Source organism: Phragmites australis, chromosome 1, assembly GCF_958298935.1.
Source record: "Phragmites australis chromosome 1, lpPhrAust1.1, whole genome shotgun sequence".
In the NCBI taxonomy this organism is placed as follows: domain Eukaryota; kingdom Viridiplantae; phylum Streptophyta; class Magnoliopsida; order Poales; family Poaceae; genus Phragmites; species Phragmites australis.
The window spans coordinates 6674009-6692536 of record NC_084921.1 but is presented as its reverse complement, the minus strand read 5'-3'; the positions used below and the strand labels follow the sequence as shown (position 1 = coordinate 6692536).

Genomic DNA, 18528 nt, shown 5'->3' with positions numbered 1-18528 from the left:
AGCTCATTCATCTTGATTCATTTTCAATCTCCTTATTTAACTAGAGCTCATGCATATCTCTCATCCATGCATCACCTATAGAACAACCTACTAACAAACTCAATATCATTGTTAGTCCATAGGTATTGTCATTAATTACCAAAACAACATATAGGGGCTAGATGCACTTTCAGTAGGATCCAACTGTCGGTAACACATAAGAGGAATTTAGGAAATATGATAGTGAGAGTTTGTTGAAGAGGAAAAAGATTTTGTAAGAAAATATTATTAAAAAGATTTCATATATAGAGATATAGAAAATGAGTTTTAAAAAATCTTTTAAAGATGCTCTAACAAAACTAATACTCTCTAAATTTATAAGTGATAAATATAGTTACAATCTAAACAGGTCTCACGGGCCCTACGAGCATTGGCCCTATCACGTGAGCATTGGCCCTATGAGCATTTTCCCTGATGCCTACCATCTCTGCTGTTTTCTTTTTCTTTTCTTTTTTGCATAATTCTCTGCTGTTTGCTAGCACTACTACTAATCCACCTCCATCTCAAAGGGAGAACGAAAGGGCTCCTTGGTTCGTATAGTCTCTATCAACTGAACAGAGCAATTAAACAGTAATACGCCCCTTCTTTGGCTGCCGACGGACATAATAATTTCCACTGGGATCGCCACTATGCAGAAATCTGCCCCTTGCAAGCACGCATGAGCCGTTTAGTTCGACGGCCGAAGAGAATATCGTTCCTGGATGGGGTAACCACTAACCATGCATGTTTTGAATGAAAGCGTTTTTTAAATAAATCGATAAAAGTGCTGTTAATTATATTACTAAGAAAAATAATATTATTGGTCAATTATTGGTTAATGAATTGGTAGAATGGCTGTCAACAGACTGATATTATTGGTTAATTAAGAAAAAATCGAAAAAAAAACACATTGGGTTAAAAACCTAACTAAACTAGACCTAAAGCACACAGAGATAACGCTATAAACTACAGCCAAAACAAGTAAAGAAACAACAAAAAGAACCGCAACAGCACCGCAAAGCGTCTTTTCATCTACAGTGTGACAACTACTGGATTTGTTGAGCTGGATGTTTTAATTTCCCTAGACGATCTGTTTAGGATCTGAGGTTACATAGCGTTGTCTAGGTAGAACATTGTTTACCTGAATAGACAGGCTCAAGCTGCTACTAATTGGGCATCTGAAGATAAGGAGCTAGAGATGCGGATATTTGAAGCGGTTAGCCTGCCACTCCAACCAACCATCATCCATGTGGTCAGCACTAGCACTATGCCGATCTTACATTGTCCTTTGCTTTGTTTTCTAATCAGGAAAGCTTTATGTCTTCATCATGGTGGTTAATAAATTAACTGGCTAAATGTACTAGTAATTAGTGGTAGCATCTTAGCCTGGTCACTAACGTCCTTCCAAAGTTGTCCATTCTCAATCTGATTCTCTCTTGCAAGTATATCACTCTGCTAAGGAAAACTCATTTATATAATTATATCACAACGTACAAAAGGAGTTGCAGTACTACTTTGTTGTCTGCGATTTTCATATCTGGAAGCTGAACCTGTTTGTCACCAGTTTAGAACATTAACAGGGCAACTCTGAAATATAAATTCATTAGGGTTTCTATCAATTTGAAAACGGATTGAAGCATGGTAAATTTCACCTATGATCAAGAACTGTTATTTGACATGTCACTGAATCTCCTTCAACCTGCAGTACTATTCAAGCATCCTGAAGAGTCCACGCTCCACAGAACAGTGCTTCTGAATCAAGAGTTGAGCACAACCACAAGCATGCACCGCTTTTCAAACTTGTTTGCTCAAATAGCAGTTCCTGAAGTTGATTCTTTTCTTCTTTCAGCACTCCCTTTCCTGTACTTGTTTAAGTTTTTTAATCGGTCTTAAACAACCTCCAGATAATAACTAGGTAAAAGATCTAGCTTTGCATGGTAGACCAGCTGCTAAAAATATTCAACTCTAACAACAAAAGGAGGAGGAGACTTGCATTATCCTACCTGAAAAGAACCGTCTTTCAGCCCAAGTAAGGCATAGTCCGTCCATTATAGAAAACAAATAAATGAACACGAAGCTGCCGAATTCCGAATCACACGAATTGGATCAGATCCCAATTCCAAAGTGCACTTTTGCAACAAAGCATCGATACCAGCAAAGGCCAGGAACCAAATTTGCTTTTCCCGGCATTGGACGCCTTGTAGATCACCCAAGCCGGAAGCCTGTGCCGGGTATAAGAACACAGCATCACACAATCTGCATGGATAGCCTCGAAACAGGCCGAAATGGCGACAACAATGCAGGGACACAGGGCACCCAAGCTCTTTGGCAGGGAAAGGCCACTCCATGCGGCCCTGGGTGGGCGCAGAGGTGTCCAGATACATTGTTCCACCGTTGCAGATTTTCGCAAGGTAGGTTTAAGGCTTGTCCGTGGCTGCATAACTGTTTCTGGATTGATGGATGCAGCGGCGGACATCATCCTGTGGAGGGACATGAAGGTGTCGGCGTCTATCATCGCCGCCGCGACGGCGGCGTGGGGTTTGTTCGAGGTGGCCGAGTACCATTTCCTCACGCTCGTCTGCTACGTCGCCATCGTTGGCATGCCCATCTTCTTCATATGGACCAACGCTTCTGCTTTCTTCAACCTGTAAGCCTTTCTACCCTCTTTGTATTTTCGTAACCAAATTGTTCATTAGAACAGGCTTCCACGCAATGGCAGCCCATGTAATGTAAGGCCCGTAAATGAGGCACATTGAATCTCAAACGGGCCCATGAAATTCTTCGTCTGATTCCAAGCCCGAGTTAGAAATGAAGGAAAAGATTCTTGGCAATTACTGTACCTGCAGGCCAGTTCCCAGAATCCCTGAGACTCTCTTGCCAGAGAGAAGCACAAGGCAAGTGATCCTGGCCTTGCACAGCAGTCTGAACAGGCTGGTGTACAAGCTCTACGACATCGCTTGCGGAAAGGACATCAAAATGTTCATCTTGGTGCGACATTAATCTTCCCATCTAATTCCCTAACCAAAAAATAGTAAGAAATGAGCATCTGATACACGCACCAATCTAATTGTGCGCTGAACAGATGCTGCTCTCGCTGTACATAGCGTCAGTGATCGCGAGCTGCTTCAGCTCCCTGACTCTCCTCTACCTCGGTAACTTGCAGAACTTTTTTTCTTCAGTTGAAGCTTCAGAAATTGACAGTTTTTAACGCATCATTTAATTCAGACGGATCAACTCATGATGATGCCACTGTTGTTCTGTTGCAGTTGTGTTGTGCACGATGATGCTGCCTGCACTGTACGAGCGATACGAGAGCGAGGTGGACCACCTAGTGACGAGAGGGGTGCATGACCTGAGGAGCCACTTCGCCGACATGGACTCTGGTGTGCTCAGGAAGATCCCAAGAGGCACAGGAGCTGCAGCAAAGTAACCAAGGAGGCCACGACCGATCTACCTAGCATCTGATACATGTATACACAACTGAAGTAGGAACACATGTCACTGATCCCTGAAGACCCCAAAGAACGGGTCTCAGTTCAGTTGTACTCAAAAGCGGCAGACAAGTTCATAACATGACCTAAAAGCTGATATAATTTAATATGAACTAGAATAGGTGCAAATAACAAGCTCTGATTAGACCCGACTAACGTTCCGATAAAAATTCTCACATGATCTGACAAGCCCCGATAAAGTCTCAATAATCCTGAGAAGCTTTGGTAAGCTCCAACAAAATATCTAATATATAATAGATTACAGTATATATATCCGATGATAGTGTGATATGTAGAGATCCCATAATAGCAATATAGTAGACGGTGATGGTAGTGTGATATGTAGAGATCCCATGATAGCAATATAGTAGACGGTGATAAAGATAAAATAGGCGAAGCATATCGCGATGATATAGAAGAAGCATATCGTGAGTAATCGTGCAGAGCGCTTCCAAAAATCTTATCTGTCCTCTCCCAATGCAAGATTCCAAGAGCAACATATTTTGGAGACATACTCTCCCGTTCGTCGGTGCACGCTGGCGCTGCGGGATGAAGTAGACACGACGTAACAGAGAGAAAATAGGCAAAACCCAAATTACGTATATGCTTTGAGAATGCGGTTGAGACGCGTCGCGAGCGGACTCTGTTACGCGCCAAAAAAATTAACTGCAAAAGGAGGCCGCACATGTGCAAGCAACTGAATCCGATTTCAGCATACCATTCACGCAAGTGACATGTGCCCGCACCCTTCGCCCCGACCCGAACAAGCTAGCGCATGTGTTTGTCTAGTCCTCTCATCTATATATGCTAAATGGGTGGAGAAGATAATTCCCTTTAAATTAGTCTTCCTCTACTTTCACTAATAATGTGAGACTAAAATATTATCGGTGTATCAGGAACCAGGGGTCCCTGAGTCCCGAGACCGGGCCGGCCATCCGCCACGCGTCACCACCCTGCAAGATAAGAAGAAGCTAAGTCCCGGGAGAAGGTGCTCAGGGCCGCCGCCTCTGGTTCCCGAGCACCCCAGTTCCCCGATGATCCGCAGGGTCCAAGTACCGGGAAGGAAGTGCTCGGAAGGGTTCTCGCCTACCCTCGAGTACTGTAGTCCCCCGATGATCCAAACAGCCAAGTGCTCGGGAGAGAGTGCTCGGGGCTGCACGTGGCAGCCTCCGAGGACTCGGTTCCCCGAAGGTCTCACCAGAGTGCTCGGGAGAGAGTGCTCGGGGCTGCACGTGGCAGCCCCCGAGGACTCGGTTCCCCGAAGGTCTCACCAGAGTGCTCGGGAGAGAGTGCTCGGGGCTGCACGTGGCAGCCCCCGAGGACTCGGTTCCCCGAAGGTCTCACCAGAGTGCTCGGGAGAGAGTGCTCGGGGCTGCACGTGGCAGCCCCCGAGGACTCGGTTCCCCGAAGGTTCGCGCAAGATCGTTCGATGACCCAAAGGGTCCCCTTGCCGGGGTGTCAGCCAGTCAAAGACGCGAATGCCGCATTTAATAGGCACGCGTGGCCTGACATCCTGACATTCTCAGCTGCCCACGCCCCAGTGTCAGACCCTGCCATGCTCTGGCCGGGGGGCGTGGGTCCATTTAATGCACGGGTCCCGTCCCGTTTCACCCAGGTGCCTCGGGATAACGTTGCTAAAATCGAAGCGCTCCGCCTGCCACCCTGCCCTGGCAGAAGAACAAGACAGGGTGGGCGCACCGGGCACTTCTGTGGCTGCCCGGTGGGCCCTCTTAATGGCGCCGGAGGATATCCACAGTGGCGGGTGGTCGGATGCACGCCGCAATTTTCCACCGCCCCTGTCACTTCGCCAAGATGGAATGATGACGCCTTTCTCCGTGGCGCCTTGGTATTTGCGCCCCCTCTTTCCCATTCTGGATAAGTCAAGGTCGGCGCACCTATAAAAGGAAAGGATGGAGAACTCAAGAAGAAGGGAGAGCTCTCGGTAGACAGACGGGAAAACAAGGAAAACAAGGCAAGGAAGCCCAGATCAAAAGGCGAAGAACATCACAAACAAGCTAAAGCCAAGCTAGAACACGAGAGCCTCAAGCTCTCTGTAGGTAGCTCACCCCTGTAACAGATACATCCTTGAAGAATTCCCTTCAAGAAGAGATATAACACACACACAGGAGTAGGGTGTTACGCCCCCGTGCGGCCCGAACCTGTCTAAACCCCAGTGCACCCATCTCTCTCGCACTAGGACGATCATCTCCCACCATCAGCCACTGCATTTATTTCCCGTTCCCATTTTATTTCCCAGACAAACTCATTCAAGATCATCCCCGGCCGAATCTCTAAAAAGGGGTCTCTCGGAATCCCTGCGACAGGAGTTTATCCTCCGACAAATATACACCTCCACCTCTATTTAGTTGGGCATATGAGATTTATTTAAAATTCTAAATATATTAGACTAAGCTAGTATATCTAGCAGTACATACTACAGCTTCATCTTTGATCATATTTCACTATGTGACCTTTTTATCTTCACGGCATATTCTGCTCCATCTCCCTTCCATCCCCCGCTCTTTGCTTTCACTTTGCGATTAAGGTGGAAACGAATCAGATATGAATCAGATAGTACATTTTTCATATTACTATCTATATTTTAATTCAAATATAAATACGGATTCGAATATCCTCGAATACGAAGCCGCATTCGGATATCTAATCGATCGGGTTATATGCAAATATCCTACACCTTTAACGGCAAGAATTTTTATTTTGATGCAAAAAATTCGTTCACATTTGGAATTTACTGGAATTACCAATATTTTAGGAATTTCGTTCGAATTTCGTGTCAGAAATTTAAATTTTTTTGTCAAATTTGATTGAATTTTGATAAATTTTAGTCAAAATTTGATCAAATTTTATTGAACTTTGTTCCAATATGATTGTGCCGAAATATATCAATTTCGTTCACCTCTGAAATTTCTAAAACTTGAGTGAAATTTGGTTTCCGGTTAACGGATACAGATATTATTCATTTCCACATCCGAATTCAAAATAATTTGGATATTCACGTTTGAATCCGAATCTCAAAAACGAATTCAGATATATCCATTTTAGTATCTATTTTAAAAACAAATATAAATATAAATATCTATATTTATATTTTAACATATACAAATATCAAATTATTCAGATATCTGCTACTTATTTTTCATTCTTACTTGCGATCAATCGATCGCCATGGAGAGAGAGGACGGGATCATCAGGGGACGGACACACACGTCGTATGGACCGACAGCAAAACACATGATGGGCTCCACGATTTTAATGGCGAACCGGAGGGCAGCGACGCGCCGCGACTGGATAAAGATGACGTTCCGTGTGCCCGAGGTAACGAGCAGCCTTTTCTTTCTTCTGTTTCGTTTTCCTGCTTAGGCCAGGGATGATCTCATTCTCAGGAGTTGGATAATCTGATTGGATGGCTTCGTCACCCAAAATGCCTCGTCGAGCAAGGTGACACCTCATGCACCACGTAGGACCTGCTGCTTCTTTCAGTTTATATCTACTACTGCGTAGCCGTCTGCTGCTGTGTAGGTGCGTAGGTATGTCGCTGGCAGACGAGTGCAGAAAAGCCTCCGTGTTCGATCGGTTCCATAGCTGACGCCTTTGCGACAGCAGAGACTGACCACTGATCACATCAGCATAGTACGTACGTACTTGCCACTACTGGTACAGCGTGTTGTGTACAGCTCGTCAGCTTTGCGCCTTTGCCCGTGCTAGCCTTGTGCTTGCACAGACGCATGATCAGTTGTGTCGTGACAGCAGTATACATACTGCCTGTATAGCGGAACCTGGAGAAGAAGGTTTGGGTAGTGCGCACACACATATGGGCACTCGAGCTTGAAACGTACGCGCTTGCTTGTCACGTCAGGGAGAAATTGTTTGGAGCTTCGTTTTGAATCGATCGAGTTTATCAGGTTCCCTGTACCAGCTAGCTTGGTATGGTATGGTATGTTCATCACATTGAGGTTGGTCTTGGTCAGTCAAAGAGAGCGTAGAATTGCAGGGTAGCCAGGCAAAACGTTGTTACCCTCGGCGCTTGTAGCAATGAAGAGAGGAGATGGGATATTTACCGTGACAACACATGATTATGCTGTGTTACTGATCCGGGTGCGTGCGGTGTACCCGGTGGTTTCGAGACCAAGGGAGGGGGAGCACACGGTATTGCGCCTGACGGGAGAGGAGCACGGCTCTGCTTTGCGGCATCACGTCCAGGGCCCAGCTTCTGGCGTGCAGCAGGCAGGCAGGTAGGCAGGCAGGCAACCGAGCAGTCAAAAGAAGGGAAAACACCAATGAGCACGGCGGGTGGACTGGTCCGGCGCAGCATGATGGACTTGATTCATGGTGCTCGTCGCAAAGGTGAGGGGCCGTGGGAAAAATGGAGGAAAGCCACGCACGCGTCTGGCCTTTTTAGGAGGCACGCTCGGCTTTCTGCCGCTGCCTGGACGAGGAGGAGGGAAGGAAGGTCGACCGACCGATGAGCTTTATGCGGTCTAGTCTAGGACTTGTATTCAGTGGCACATCGCACTCTCCTAGTCTCGTTGGCGAGGAATGTTCATCTGTGCTTTCATGGAGAGCCGTTGGATCAGAATCAAGGGGCGAACAACGTACGTAGTCCCGGCATCGGAGGAGGGATCGGAATCAAGACAGGCCACGCCCCACTGCTACTCTCGACTTTTCGGCAGCACTCGACACAATCGTCGGCCCACGAACTTCCAAAACCGCGAGACGTCTCTGCCTCGCTTCCCATCTCACATACTCGCTTCCCGAGGCAAGTGCACGGGCGGCGATGCAGCGCCGACTCACGGTCACGCGACCCCACGTTCTCTCGTCAGTCCCCCCTCCCCCACATCGCTTCAGGCAGCAGAGGAACGGCGGGATGGTCCTGACCAGGAGGCGCATGTGCGACGGGAGTGGGGTGGAGCAGGGAATCCTCCAACACACCTGATCGGTCAGAAGACGGGGCCGACTAGGAAAATAATCTATGACACTGGTCTTATATATTTACAGCCTAATCCAGTTCATAACATGACATAAAGTGGGAATTATAATAAATTTTATAGTGAAATTGAATAAAATAATGTGTAAAAAAATAAAGAAGAACTAATAAATTATCATATATCACACTGTAGATTAGATCAGACCACCAATAGATTATTTTCCAGCGTACTGCCCTCCCCGCCGGCCCCACGTGCGAGTGTGCCACGCTGCGAGTCTGCGACCGCCCACCGGAATGGATACCCAGCTTGGATTGCGTACCAGCGGCAACGCGCCGTGCCATCTGCTGCTGCTGCTGCCTTCCCACTCCAGATCCAACACCAAATCGCCAAGTCATACATCGACCAATGACAGGATCTTAGGTTTCAACCACCCAGGATTTGAAGTAATAATGGTGATGGCTCCTCGCGATTACCGAAGCCATCTATGGCATCCAGGTGCTGGCCACACCCCCAAATTATGGAGCCACAGAGAAAGGAAAGGAAAGGCAAGTTGGGTGATCAGTGGGCATGAGCGTCCTTGCCAGGCTCTAAAAAAACCTTCAAATAGCAGTGGTACAACGAAAGCCGTAAAGCGATGTCCATGGGATCATTCTGAGGCTATCGTTGCAACTCTGTTTTGTTTACACAACAAGACTAGCTTATTTTCTACGCGGCAGCGAACGCGGCCGTAAAGCGAAGGCCATAGAGATCGATAACGAGATCTACTATCTTGGCGTGGCTCCAAAAGCAAGTGCGGCTTGCATGGCCGAAGCCACCGATTATGGCCATCTCTTGGAGATCGTAAAGCGGCGCTGGATCTCGCTCGGCAAGGAATAAGATCCCATGCAAAACACATCATTACCACCGCATAACCAAGTATCGAGGACCGGCGCACCTATCGTGGTGGCCTCGCCGCTCACAAGAAATTCTCCTCTGACATGGTCAATTCGCAGCTATATGCTGGTTTACAGTCGAGGTAGAAACAATTTGCATGTTGAACTATCAGCAGGATTGAGTGGTTTCTTGCACATCTGAATTCCTATCTGCATGTGGTTGTGAATTATGAAGCTCATCGTGAAAGATAGCACCCCTCAAAACATACCCTGATTGATTTGGTTGATCCATAACATCGACAAAATGATCCCCCAAAAGATCTCATGAATAGCACATACCCCTCCTTTAAATGAAATCCAGATAGGATAAGAGCATTTGCGGACCCAGATAGGATAGGGGCAAAGGGACCATCCGAAAAAGAAAAACCAAATTTGGGGATTTAAATCCTCCAGTTAGAGACTTCTTTGGGAACGATCATCAAGTACAGAAGACATAACAATACAGATCGAGCATAAGATTATGTTCTTGTTGATTTGCTATGCAAGTGGGAAGTCTACAGGAAAAAAAAGGTATACAAGGTCGAGATGAAATAGGTCTACAAAACTTTTCAGCAACGTTTATTTGGACGCACAGAAGTGAACTGAGAAAGATACGGAACTAGACTGACCAAGTTTTGAGAAAATCCAAGTCAATGTATTAAACCATAAGAAACATATCAACATCAAAGTACAAACGGGACCAATGCATATATATGATATTTAACTCAAATAAAGTTTCTACAAGCAAACTAATAACATTTATCTGTCATCTCAACCCGAATGACTTCCATGAGTTCAAATATACAGAGGGCTACACAAATGATGAGTTCTTGATTTTTACCGAGTTCTTTTGGACACTATATATTTATTCAAAATAAGAAAAATACAGCAATTGGTACTGGGATCCAACACTTCACTCTTTCCCCACTCTAATCCAACATTGTCAATTGGCCTCTCAAGAACCAATCGCAAACACCCTTCTCTCAGTCTCACCAACACAGGAACAACCATCCCATTATAATCTTATTTTGAACCCCCTCTAATCACATGCTCGGATTTGATCCCAAATGCGCAGCTGCCTAATAACACCATCCACTGTTCGCCATGGGCCCATGTAACATGTAGTAGCAACAATAAAGATAAGTAGCAGCAGGATAACTAAGCTTCATGAATTCACAACATACCCGAATTCACCAATCCTTGAGCTATGAGGCGCGGTTCTGCTTAAAGTCAGCCTGGCCAGCATCGGGCGAGACAATGGGCTGATACTGAGGTGGCAATGTTGGCGGTGCTGCTGCCTGTGAGTAATAGACTTGTGCGGGCGTGGGATCAGCATACTCGTACCCAAAATTGCCTGCCATGTTAGATACAGGCTGCTGAACGGGGTGGTGGTGGGATTGAATATAATGATGGTAGCCCATCCCGGCATATCCAGGCGCTGCATTAGGCGCTGGAGCGGGGGCAGCAGCAGCTGTTGTTCGGTAAACACCAGGTTGCTGCAACTCAGGCTTTACAGCAATCTGAGGAATCGCCATAGTTGCCTTTGGCGTTGTGTCAACAAGGTTAGGAGGTGGCAAAGTGGTTTGTGCACCAGGAGGCATGCTATACTGCTGAGGTGCATTCTGCCGCATAGGAATGTAATACATGCCAGTATTTGGGTCGAATGTGGGTTGCTGTTGTGGCTGCGTTACAGGCTGAGGTGCCGGCTGAGGGACAGGATGGTGGTAGTATGACTGGATTGGAATGAAGGTGCCAGTGGCTGGGTTATGGATGAAATGCTGATTTCCTGCAGTGACAAATTGCTGTGGTTGCTGTGGCTGCTGTGGTTGCTGTGGCTGCTGTGGTGGCGGTTGCTGCTGTGGCGGAGGCGCATGCATCTGAGCATAGAAATATCCAGGTGGGGGCTGTGGAGCGGCGGCAGCAGCATCCGGAGCTGATACTGGGATGCGGTAGCTGCCACCATCAGTTCCCACCGGCATGTCCTGCTTCATTTCGCTAGGTGGAGACCTTTCGTTGTAGTAGACGGCTCTGAAACATTCGATCAAACAAATGGCCCACGTAAGGTTTCTTTCTAATCCATGAACAAAGCTTGTTTTTTTTTCTGAAAGGGGACAATCAAATCATAATAACAAGTAAAAATTCCTCATGTCCCCCCTCAAAATACCTATTGGTGGGATCAGCAACTGGCGGAACCTCCTGTTTTGGAGGCTGCGGCTTCCGACCTCCGCCCCCGTGATCGGACTTGTCATCGTCGGAGAACACTCTGCTGGACGCCTCCGATGGCGACATGCTGGCAATTGGAGCGGTCATGGCAGGAATCGGCACCTGCGGTGGCTGTTGCATGTACGCCACAGCAGGTTGCAACTGCTGCTCGGAGATCCTCATCTGCGCGAAGTGATCCTCCACGGCAGCAGGGGGTGGCCCGACGCGGCCTTCCGGCAGGCGGTCATCCGGCCGCACACGTATAGGCGGCAGATTCGATAGCGACGGCGCAGAGGAGGTCGACCCGAACGATGAGTTCTTGTCCACCATCGGCGAGTCGGGCACGTACTGGACGTCGTGCGGATGCCTCCCGGCGGCGGCGGCCGGGAGCTTTTGCTGGTTTGCACGCTGGTCCTCCGTCGGTCCCGAGTTGGGTACCCCGCCGCGGGAGTGCACGGACGAGTCATCCTCGAGGCCAAGGAGGCAGTTGACGGAGGCGGAGTCGGTGGAGATCCCCCGCGGGATGTCTTCGAGGGAGCCAGAGATGGCGCTGTTGAGGGCGTCGACGAACCAGTTCTCGGACTTGGAGGAGTCGTCGAGGAGGGAGCCGAGCGAGGAGGAGGACTCGGGCTTGGCCGGGAACAGGAAGAGACGGATCCGGGAGGTGCGCGAGGAACCGCCGCCGGAGGAGGAGGCGGCGACGCGGTCGTACTCGTCGACGAGGTTGTCGAGGTCCTCGTCGGTGGAGACGGAGATGAGGGAGTCGAGGTCCTCGTTGGGGAGCTGGTACTTGAGGGTGAAGGGGTGGCCGCCGAGGAGCGACCGCGAGAGGCGCGCGTGGACGTCGGCGAGGGACGCGTTTCGGTCGACGGCCACGATCCGGGTCTCCCCGCCCAGGTAGCAGAGCGTCTTGTCGGTCGGCCGCGGGACGATGCGGCCGCCGAAGCTGCACATCAGGCGCAGCCGCCCGCCGCCCACCGACGCGGCCGCAGCCGCCGCCGAGGACGGGAAGGGTTCGTCCCACGAGTCGCCGCCGCGGCTGCGCGGCGAGGACTCCGTGGACTCAGGGTAGCCGGCCCCGGGGCCGGGGCCTCCTACGCCGGTCGCCGGCTCCATGAGGGACGCGAGCGAGGGCTGCTGCCTGCTGCCTTGGCTGGGCTGTTTTCTGCGTGGGTTTTGGGTGGGGATTTTATTAAATTTTGGGGGAAAGGGGAATAAGTATAGGAGAAGCGAAGAAGGTGAAGGAGGGTGGTGGGGCCCGCGGCAGGAAATATCGCAAGTTTTGGGGGATGTTTTGCGGCTCGTTCCGTTTTTCTTACTTTTCGGTTGACGCCACGGCCAGCGCCATCCTGGGTTGTTTTTCTTTCGCTCATCAAGTGGCATCAACTATTTATTTGATTTTACTGGTCTTTCACGGGAGAACTTCCAGCTTTAGACTAATATATATGTGGAGGAACCACTGTGACAGATGTTGTCCAGAGATCTTTTAATACAACAATCATATAAAAGAGATATAATAAAGGTGAAAAGTTTTGTCCTATTTATTCATCCGTATTTATAATAAGAGTTTTTCTTCATATATATAGTGATAAAAATATTAAGAGATAGAATCGAATGTTTCAAAATATTGAGATGAACCTATATTCAGTTGTAAAACTACAGGTTTCTTAACACTCCCTTTTGAAAACTTCTCACAAAATACATATCTCATCAAAACTCTTAAAAAAACCCAATAAGAAAAATTAAGAGAAATAGTACATAGCTCGTAGTATAGTCACACGAATTACCTTATTAAAAACCTTATCGTGAGAAACTTCAGTAAAACTCATCTAATGGGAAAAAGTAACATCCATCCAAAATACTTCATATAATCTTTATAATTAACTTTGGATATTTAATATTCTTGACTAAGATTTATTCCTTGTATCGGTATTATGTGAAATTCTCCATTTGAAATGTGCAACTCTCTAAACCTCATCATCTCAATGCCACGAACACATCTTTCGAAACTAGAAGCATGGAGAGCCTTAGTAAATAAACATGCAAGATTTTCACATGATTTGGTATGCATTACCTTTATTTCATTCATTTTATGCAATCCATGAGCATAAAAGAACTCGGGGTTGATATGCTTCATTAAATCGCTTTTCACATATCCCAATTACACTTGTGCAACACATGCAGCATTATCTTCATAGATAATGGTGGTGTTACTAGTGTTCAAACCATATGACTGCTGGATATAATTGATTACTATTCTACGCCATGCGGTTTCATATAAAGCTATTATTTTCAAGTGGTTCGTTGAAATAGATACAAGACTTTGCTTTGACGATTTACAGGATATTGCAGTTCCACCATATAGGAAAACATAACCAGTCTATGATTTAGCTGCATATAGGTCTGACATACACACAGCATCTACATATCCAACCAGACTTAGGTTCATGTTTTTTTAGAATAGATCTAAATCTTTGCTACCTTGCAAGTAACGAAGAATATCCTTCACACACTTCCAATGCCTTTTAGTGGGCTTTGCATTGCATCGTGCAAGTAGGTTTACTGCAAATGTTATGTTTGGTATAGTGTAATTAGCCAGATATATCAGCGCACATATTATACTTAAGTATGGAAATTCCGAGCCCAATACTACCTCCCCCACTTCTCTAGGTCTATGAGGATCTTGATCTGCATGCAATGACCTTCCGACTATGGGGTTTTAGTGGGAAATAAATTTTCAAAACCAAACTGCTCTAACACCTTCTGACTGTAGTTTAATTGATGCACAAAATTTCATCTATCGCATGCTCTAGCTACAGGTGTCGGAGTATTGAGTAAGGAGGTGTCCTGACTAACGGGCCCCACGAGGGATATGGTGACTGGCAGGGGATATTTTCTGAACCCTGGCCTATAGTGCAACCAGATCAAGGTTCGCTCGACCAGCGTGAGGCTTGCACGACTAGCCTCCTTGCGATATATTGTGATCCCGCAACCAACCGTCCATACCTAACATGTCTAATCGCATTTATTGATTTTTACTTAAGTGTTTTCCTTCCTGAGACACCTCCTTCAGCGAACAAAGTCGTGGCTGGCGCAGATGTGCAGTGTCTCATCCCATAGCATTAAATGCTACAGAATGAGGTTTTGTGGAGCGACTTGGCGTCGTGTGACGGATGGGATAGGCCCCACAGTACCACCGACACAAGGTACAAAATGTACACTCCGCGTGGTAAGCATGAGAAAAGAATATCTAGCTAGGTATGGGTCTACCGAAAGAAGCTCACTTGTAAGTTCTTCTTCTCTTATTTATAAAGAGAAGAGAAGGACAGGTCTAGGATTCGAGGAGGAACTCATCTTTAACTAGTTCAAAAACACTTATTATAAAATACACATGACGTAGGGTTGTTATCTTTCGGGAGGTCTGAACCTGGATAACCCCTGGTGTTCTTGAGTTCATCACACTGTAAGTGTCGTTCACGCACCCATTGACCGGTACACCCCGGAATCATTGTCCGGGACTAACCCTCGACAATTGGCGCATCAGGTAATTTCAGGATTGAAAAGTTCATGTTTGATGTGGCGGATTTCAGGACCATTTATAACGTGATCCTGTGGCGACCATCGATGGCCCAGTTCATGGCTGTCGCTCACTATGCGTATCAAGCGATCAAGATCCCTGGTCCGACCGGGACCATCACCATCTTTGGCAATGCAAAGACGTCCCTCCACTACGATAAGAGTCTCGGCATGGTTGAGCTAACTCCCAGGTCATAGTTGGAGAATGCTACACCTAATGGTCGCTCGGTGAAGGTTCATGTCACCACCAACCAGGACGAGCAGCTCAAGGCAGTATGCCTCGACGACTCCGACCCGGCTAGGACGATCCAGATAGAGGTTGGCCTGGACCCCAAATCGGGACTCGCGCTCATCACTTTGCTCCAGGCGAACACGGACATCTTTTCATGGAATCTGTCTGATATACCCAGAGTCCCTAGTGGCATGATCCAGCACTAGTTATCAATGCGATCTGACACGCGACCAGTCAAAGAAAAAGAATGTCTGTTCACAGCTGACCAAAAGGAAGCACTTCGTGTGGAGATCGACAAGCTCCTGGAAGTAGGCTTCATCCGATAAATACAGTACCCAAAGTGGCTGGCTAACCCAGTCATGGTCCAAAAGCACAATGGTCAGTGGAGGATGTGCGTCGACTTCACCGACCTCAACAAGGCATGCCCGAAAGATCTCGTCCCTCTGCCTCGGATCGACCAACTTGCTGACTCAACCGCTGGCAGCAATCTTTTAAGCATCTTAGATACCCGTTCGGGGTACCATCAGATTTGCATGTATAAGGAAGACGAGGAGAAGACTGCTTTTTGTAACACCTTTCGGGTCTTTTGCTATGTAAAAATGTCTTTTAGTTTAAAAAGCGCCGGTGTCACAACGTTGTATTTAGCCTATTCTTCAACCACAACTTGGTAGAAACATCGAGGCATATGTTGATGATATTGTTGTAAAGAGTAGAACTAAGGATGACCTGGTTGCAGACCTCCAGGAAATGTTCGATAACCTTCAAAAGTACTGCATGATGTTGAACCCTGAGAAGTGCATGTTTGGTGTCCCATCAGGGAAGTTGCTCGGGTTTCTTATTTCCAGTCGAGGAATAGAGGCAAATCATGACAAGATCAGAGCCATTGACCAGATGAAATCCCCGACTAGGCTAAAAGAGGTCTAAAAACTAACAGGATATGTGGCATCTCAAGGTTGGGAGAGAAGGGGTTACCACTCTTCAATCTCCTGAAGAAGAGCGACCACTTCCGGTGGACCCCAGAAGCGAAAGTGACCCTCCAAGATCAAAAAATGTACCTCTCTTCACCTCCTGTACTGACCGCATCCTGACCGGATGAGAAGCTCTTGATCTATGTTGCAGCTACCCCACAGGTCGTGAGCATGGTACTGGTCGTCGAGTAAGAAGGTCTTCAGCAACCAGTATACTACTTCAGTGAGGTCCTACACGATGCGAAGGCTTGGTACACACTGACTCAGAAGCTGCTATACGCCATTCTGATGGCTTCTCGCAAGTTTAGACACTACTTCTTGGCCCACAAAATCAAGGTAATCTCTTCGCTCCCGATTAGAGAAATTTTCCACAATAGGGATGCGACATGAAGAATAATAAAGTGGACAGTAGAGCTCGAGGAGTTCGATCTTTAGTTTGTCAGCCGAACGGCTATCAAGTCCCACGCATTGGTCAATTTTGTGGTCGATTGGTTGTCCTTTGAGCCTGAGCAGGTACAACGACCAGAGGTAGACGAGCACTAGACTATGCACTTTGACAGATCATTCAGGCTAAAGGGAGCGGGGGCTGGAGTGGTTCTGACCTTACCAACTGGCGACATCCTTAGGTACGTAGTTCAATTATATTTTTCAACCACTAACAATATTGCGGAATATGAGACCATCTTGTCTGGAATGCGAGTAGCCTCTGCACTTGGGACTAAACGTCTGTTAGTGATTGGGGACTCACTATTGGTTGTTAATCAAGTGCATAAGGAGTTTCAATCTTCTGATCCAACAATGGCAGCAAACCTCGTTGAAATGAGAAGACTGAAGCAATGTTTTTTCGGTTTTGAAGTCAAGCACATCCCTTGCAAGGATAATTTCCTAGTCGATGAGCTGCCACGCCTAGCTTCTTCTCGCGAACCTATCTCGATCAGAATCTTTGAAAAAAGCTTACACGACCATCCACCGCGGTCTTAGGCCAATATGAAGGGGATGCTCCACTTGGAAACGCAGCACCAGAGGCAACAACTTTGGAGGCAACGCCTCCTTCGGTGCTATCGACCTCGGTTGGCCATCATGTGGTCGCTCTTCTTGATTCGGGTACGACCTAGATGGATCAGATCTTGAACTACCTTTAGAATCCAGCAATCGCTGATGATGATGCATCAACAGAAAATGTCTCGCGACAAGCCCGCAAATACTCCCTGGTAGAGGGACACCTTTACTGCCGGGGGAGCAAATGCCTTTTACTGAAATGTGTCACTCAGGAAGAAGGGATCACAATGCTCTCTGATATCCACGGAGGCATATGTGGTAGCCACACTTCGTTTTGCACTTTGATCGAACAAGCGTTCTAGCAAGTATTTTATTGGCACTCTGCCCTCCAGGATTCTTGCGAGCTTATGAAACAGTGCAAATCATGTCAATACCATGACCGACAAAGCAACCTACCAGCCCAAGCCTCGCAAAATATACCACTCTCTTGGCCTTTTGCTGTTTGAGGACTCGATATCATAGGACCATTCCCTAAAGCCCCAAGCAGTTTTGAATTACTGTTTGTGGCAATCGACAAATTAACCAAGTGGATAGAGGTTGTGCCCGTCAGGAAGATCACCGCCACAATAGCGATTAAGTTCATACTGGTGCTGGTAGTGCGGTTTTGGCAGTCCAAATCGTATAATTACGGACAATGGGATTCAGTTCGCCAGTAGTGCTTTCCAGGACTGCTGCAAAGAGATCGAGACCAAAGTTTGCTATGCGCCGGTGGCACACCCGCAGAGCAATGGATAGGTCGAAAGGGCAAATTGGATGGTACTGCAAGGGATCAAAACACGGATCTTTGATCGGCTTAAAAGCTATTTAAGACGTTGGGTGGACGAACTACCCACAATACTCTGGTTGCTACGAATGACTTGCAATAGGGTTACGGCCGAAACACCTTTCTTTCTTGTTTTTGATGCAGAGTGAAAGTGCCTAGAGGGGGGGGGGGTGAATAGGATTTTCTGAAAATTAAAACTAAAACAACGGATTAAAACTGCCGGATACTCCAGTGAAGGTCGGATACTCCGGTCTGGTCCGGAGTATCCAGTCTAGTCCAGAGTCTCTGGTTTATACAGGAAATCAAGAACAACTATGAATTAAAGCGAGCAGCTAGAATCTAAAGGTGAAGCTATGTCTACT

General features: G+C 47.1%; 2 protein-coding genes across 3 annotated transcripts; one reads left to right on the top strand and one right to left on the bottom strand.

The window, feature by feature from the left end:
* The first annotated feature begins 2295 nt into the window (after positions 1–2295).
* On the top strand, positions 2296–3601 carry LOC133887322 (reticulon-like protein B2). Its single transcript, XM_062327255.1, has 5 exons — positions 2296–2388; positions 2485–2665; positions 2865–3006; positions 3101–3170; positions 3285–3601. The coding sequence occupies exons 1-5, from the start codon at positions 2304–2306 to the stop codon at positions 3446–3448; spliced, it is 642 nt and encodes a 213-aa protein (XP_062183239.1). The 5' UTR covers positions 2296–2303; the 3' UTR covers positions 3449–3601.
* Positions 3602–10055: 6454 nt separating this feature from the next.
* On the bottom strand, positions 10056–12759 carry LOC133896253 (extensin-like). Of its 2 annotated transcripts, XM_062336931.1 has the most exons (3): positions 11531–12759; positions 10551–11394; positions 10056–10461 (listed from the first exon to the last, which is right to left on the bottom strand). In XM_062336931.1, exons 1-2 carry the CDS (start codon positions 12682–12684, stop codon positions 10572–10574), a joined length of 1977 nt encoding a protein of 658 aa, XP_062192915.1. In that variant the 5' UTR covers positions 12685–12759; the 3' UTR covers positions 10056–10461; positions 10551–10571. The 2 variants fall into 2 exon arrangements, with proteins under 2 accessions (XP_062192915.1, XP_062192846.1); XM_062336862.1 differs by having other exon boundaries at positions 10056–11394.
* Between the last annotated feature and the right edge of the window lie 5769 nt (positions 12760–18528).

Bases quoted from the DNA above. Each gene is read 5' to 3' on its own strand.
- LOC133887322 (XM_062327255.1), top strand. From the start codon at position 2,304: ATGGCGACAACAATGCAGGGACACAGGGCACCCAAGCTCTTTGGCAGG. The intron at 2,666-2,864 runs GTAAGCCTTTCT...CTGTACCTGCAG, and splicing joins GCTTCTGCTTTCTTCAACCT to GCCAGTTCCCAGAATCCCTG. The intron at 3,171-3,284 runs GTAACTTGCAGA...GTTCTGTTGCAG, and splicing joins CCTGACTCTCCTCTACCTCG to TTGTGTTGTGCACGATGATG.
- LOC133896253 (XM_062336862.1), bottom strand. From the start codon at position 12,684: ATGGAGCCGGCGACCGGCGTAGGAGGCCCCGGCCCCGGGGCCGGCTAC. The intron at 11,395-11,530 runs GTATTTTGAGGG...CGAATGTTTCAG, and splicing joins GTTGCTGATCCCACCAATAG to AGCCGTCTACTACAACGAAA.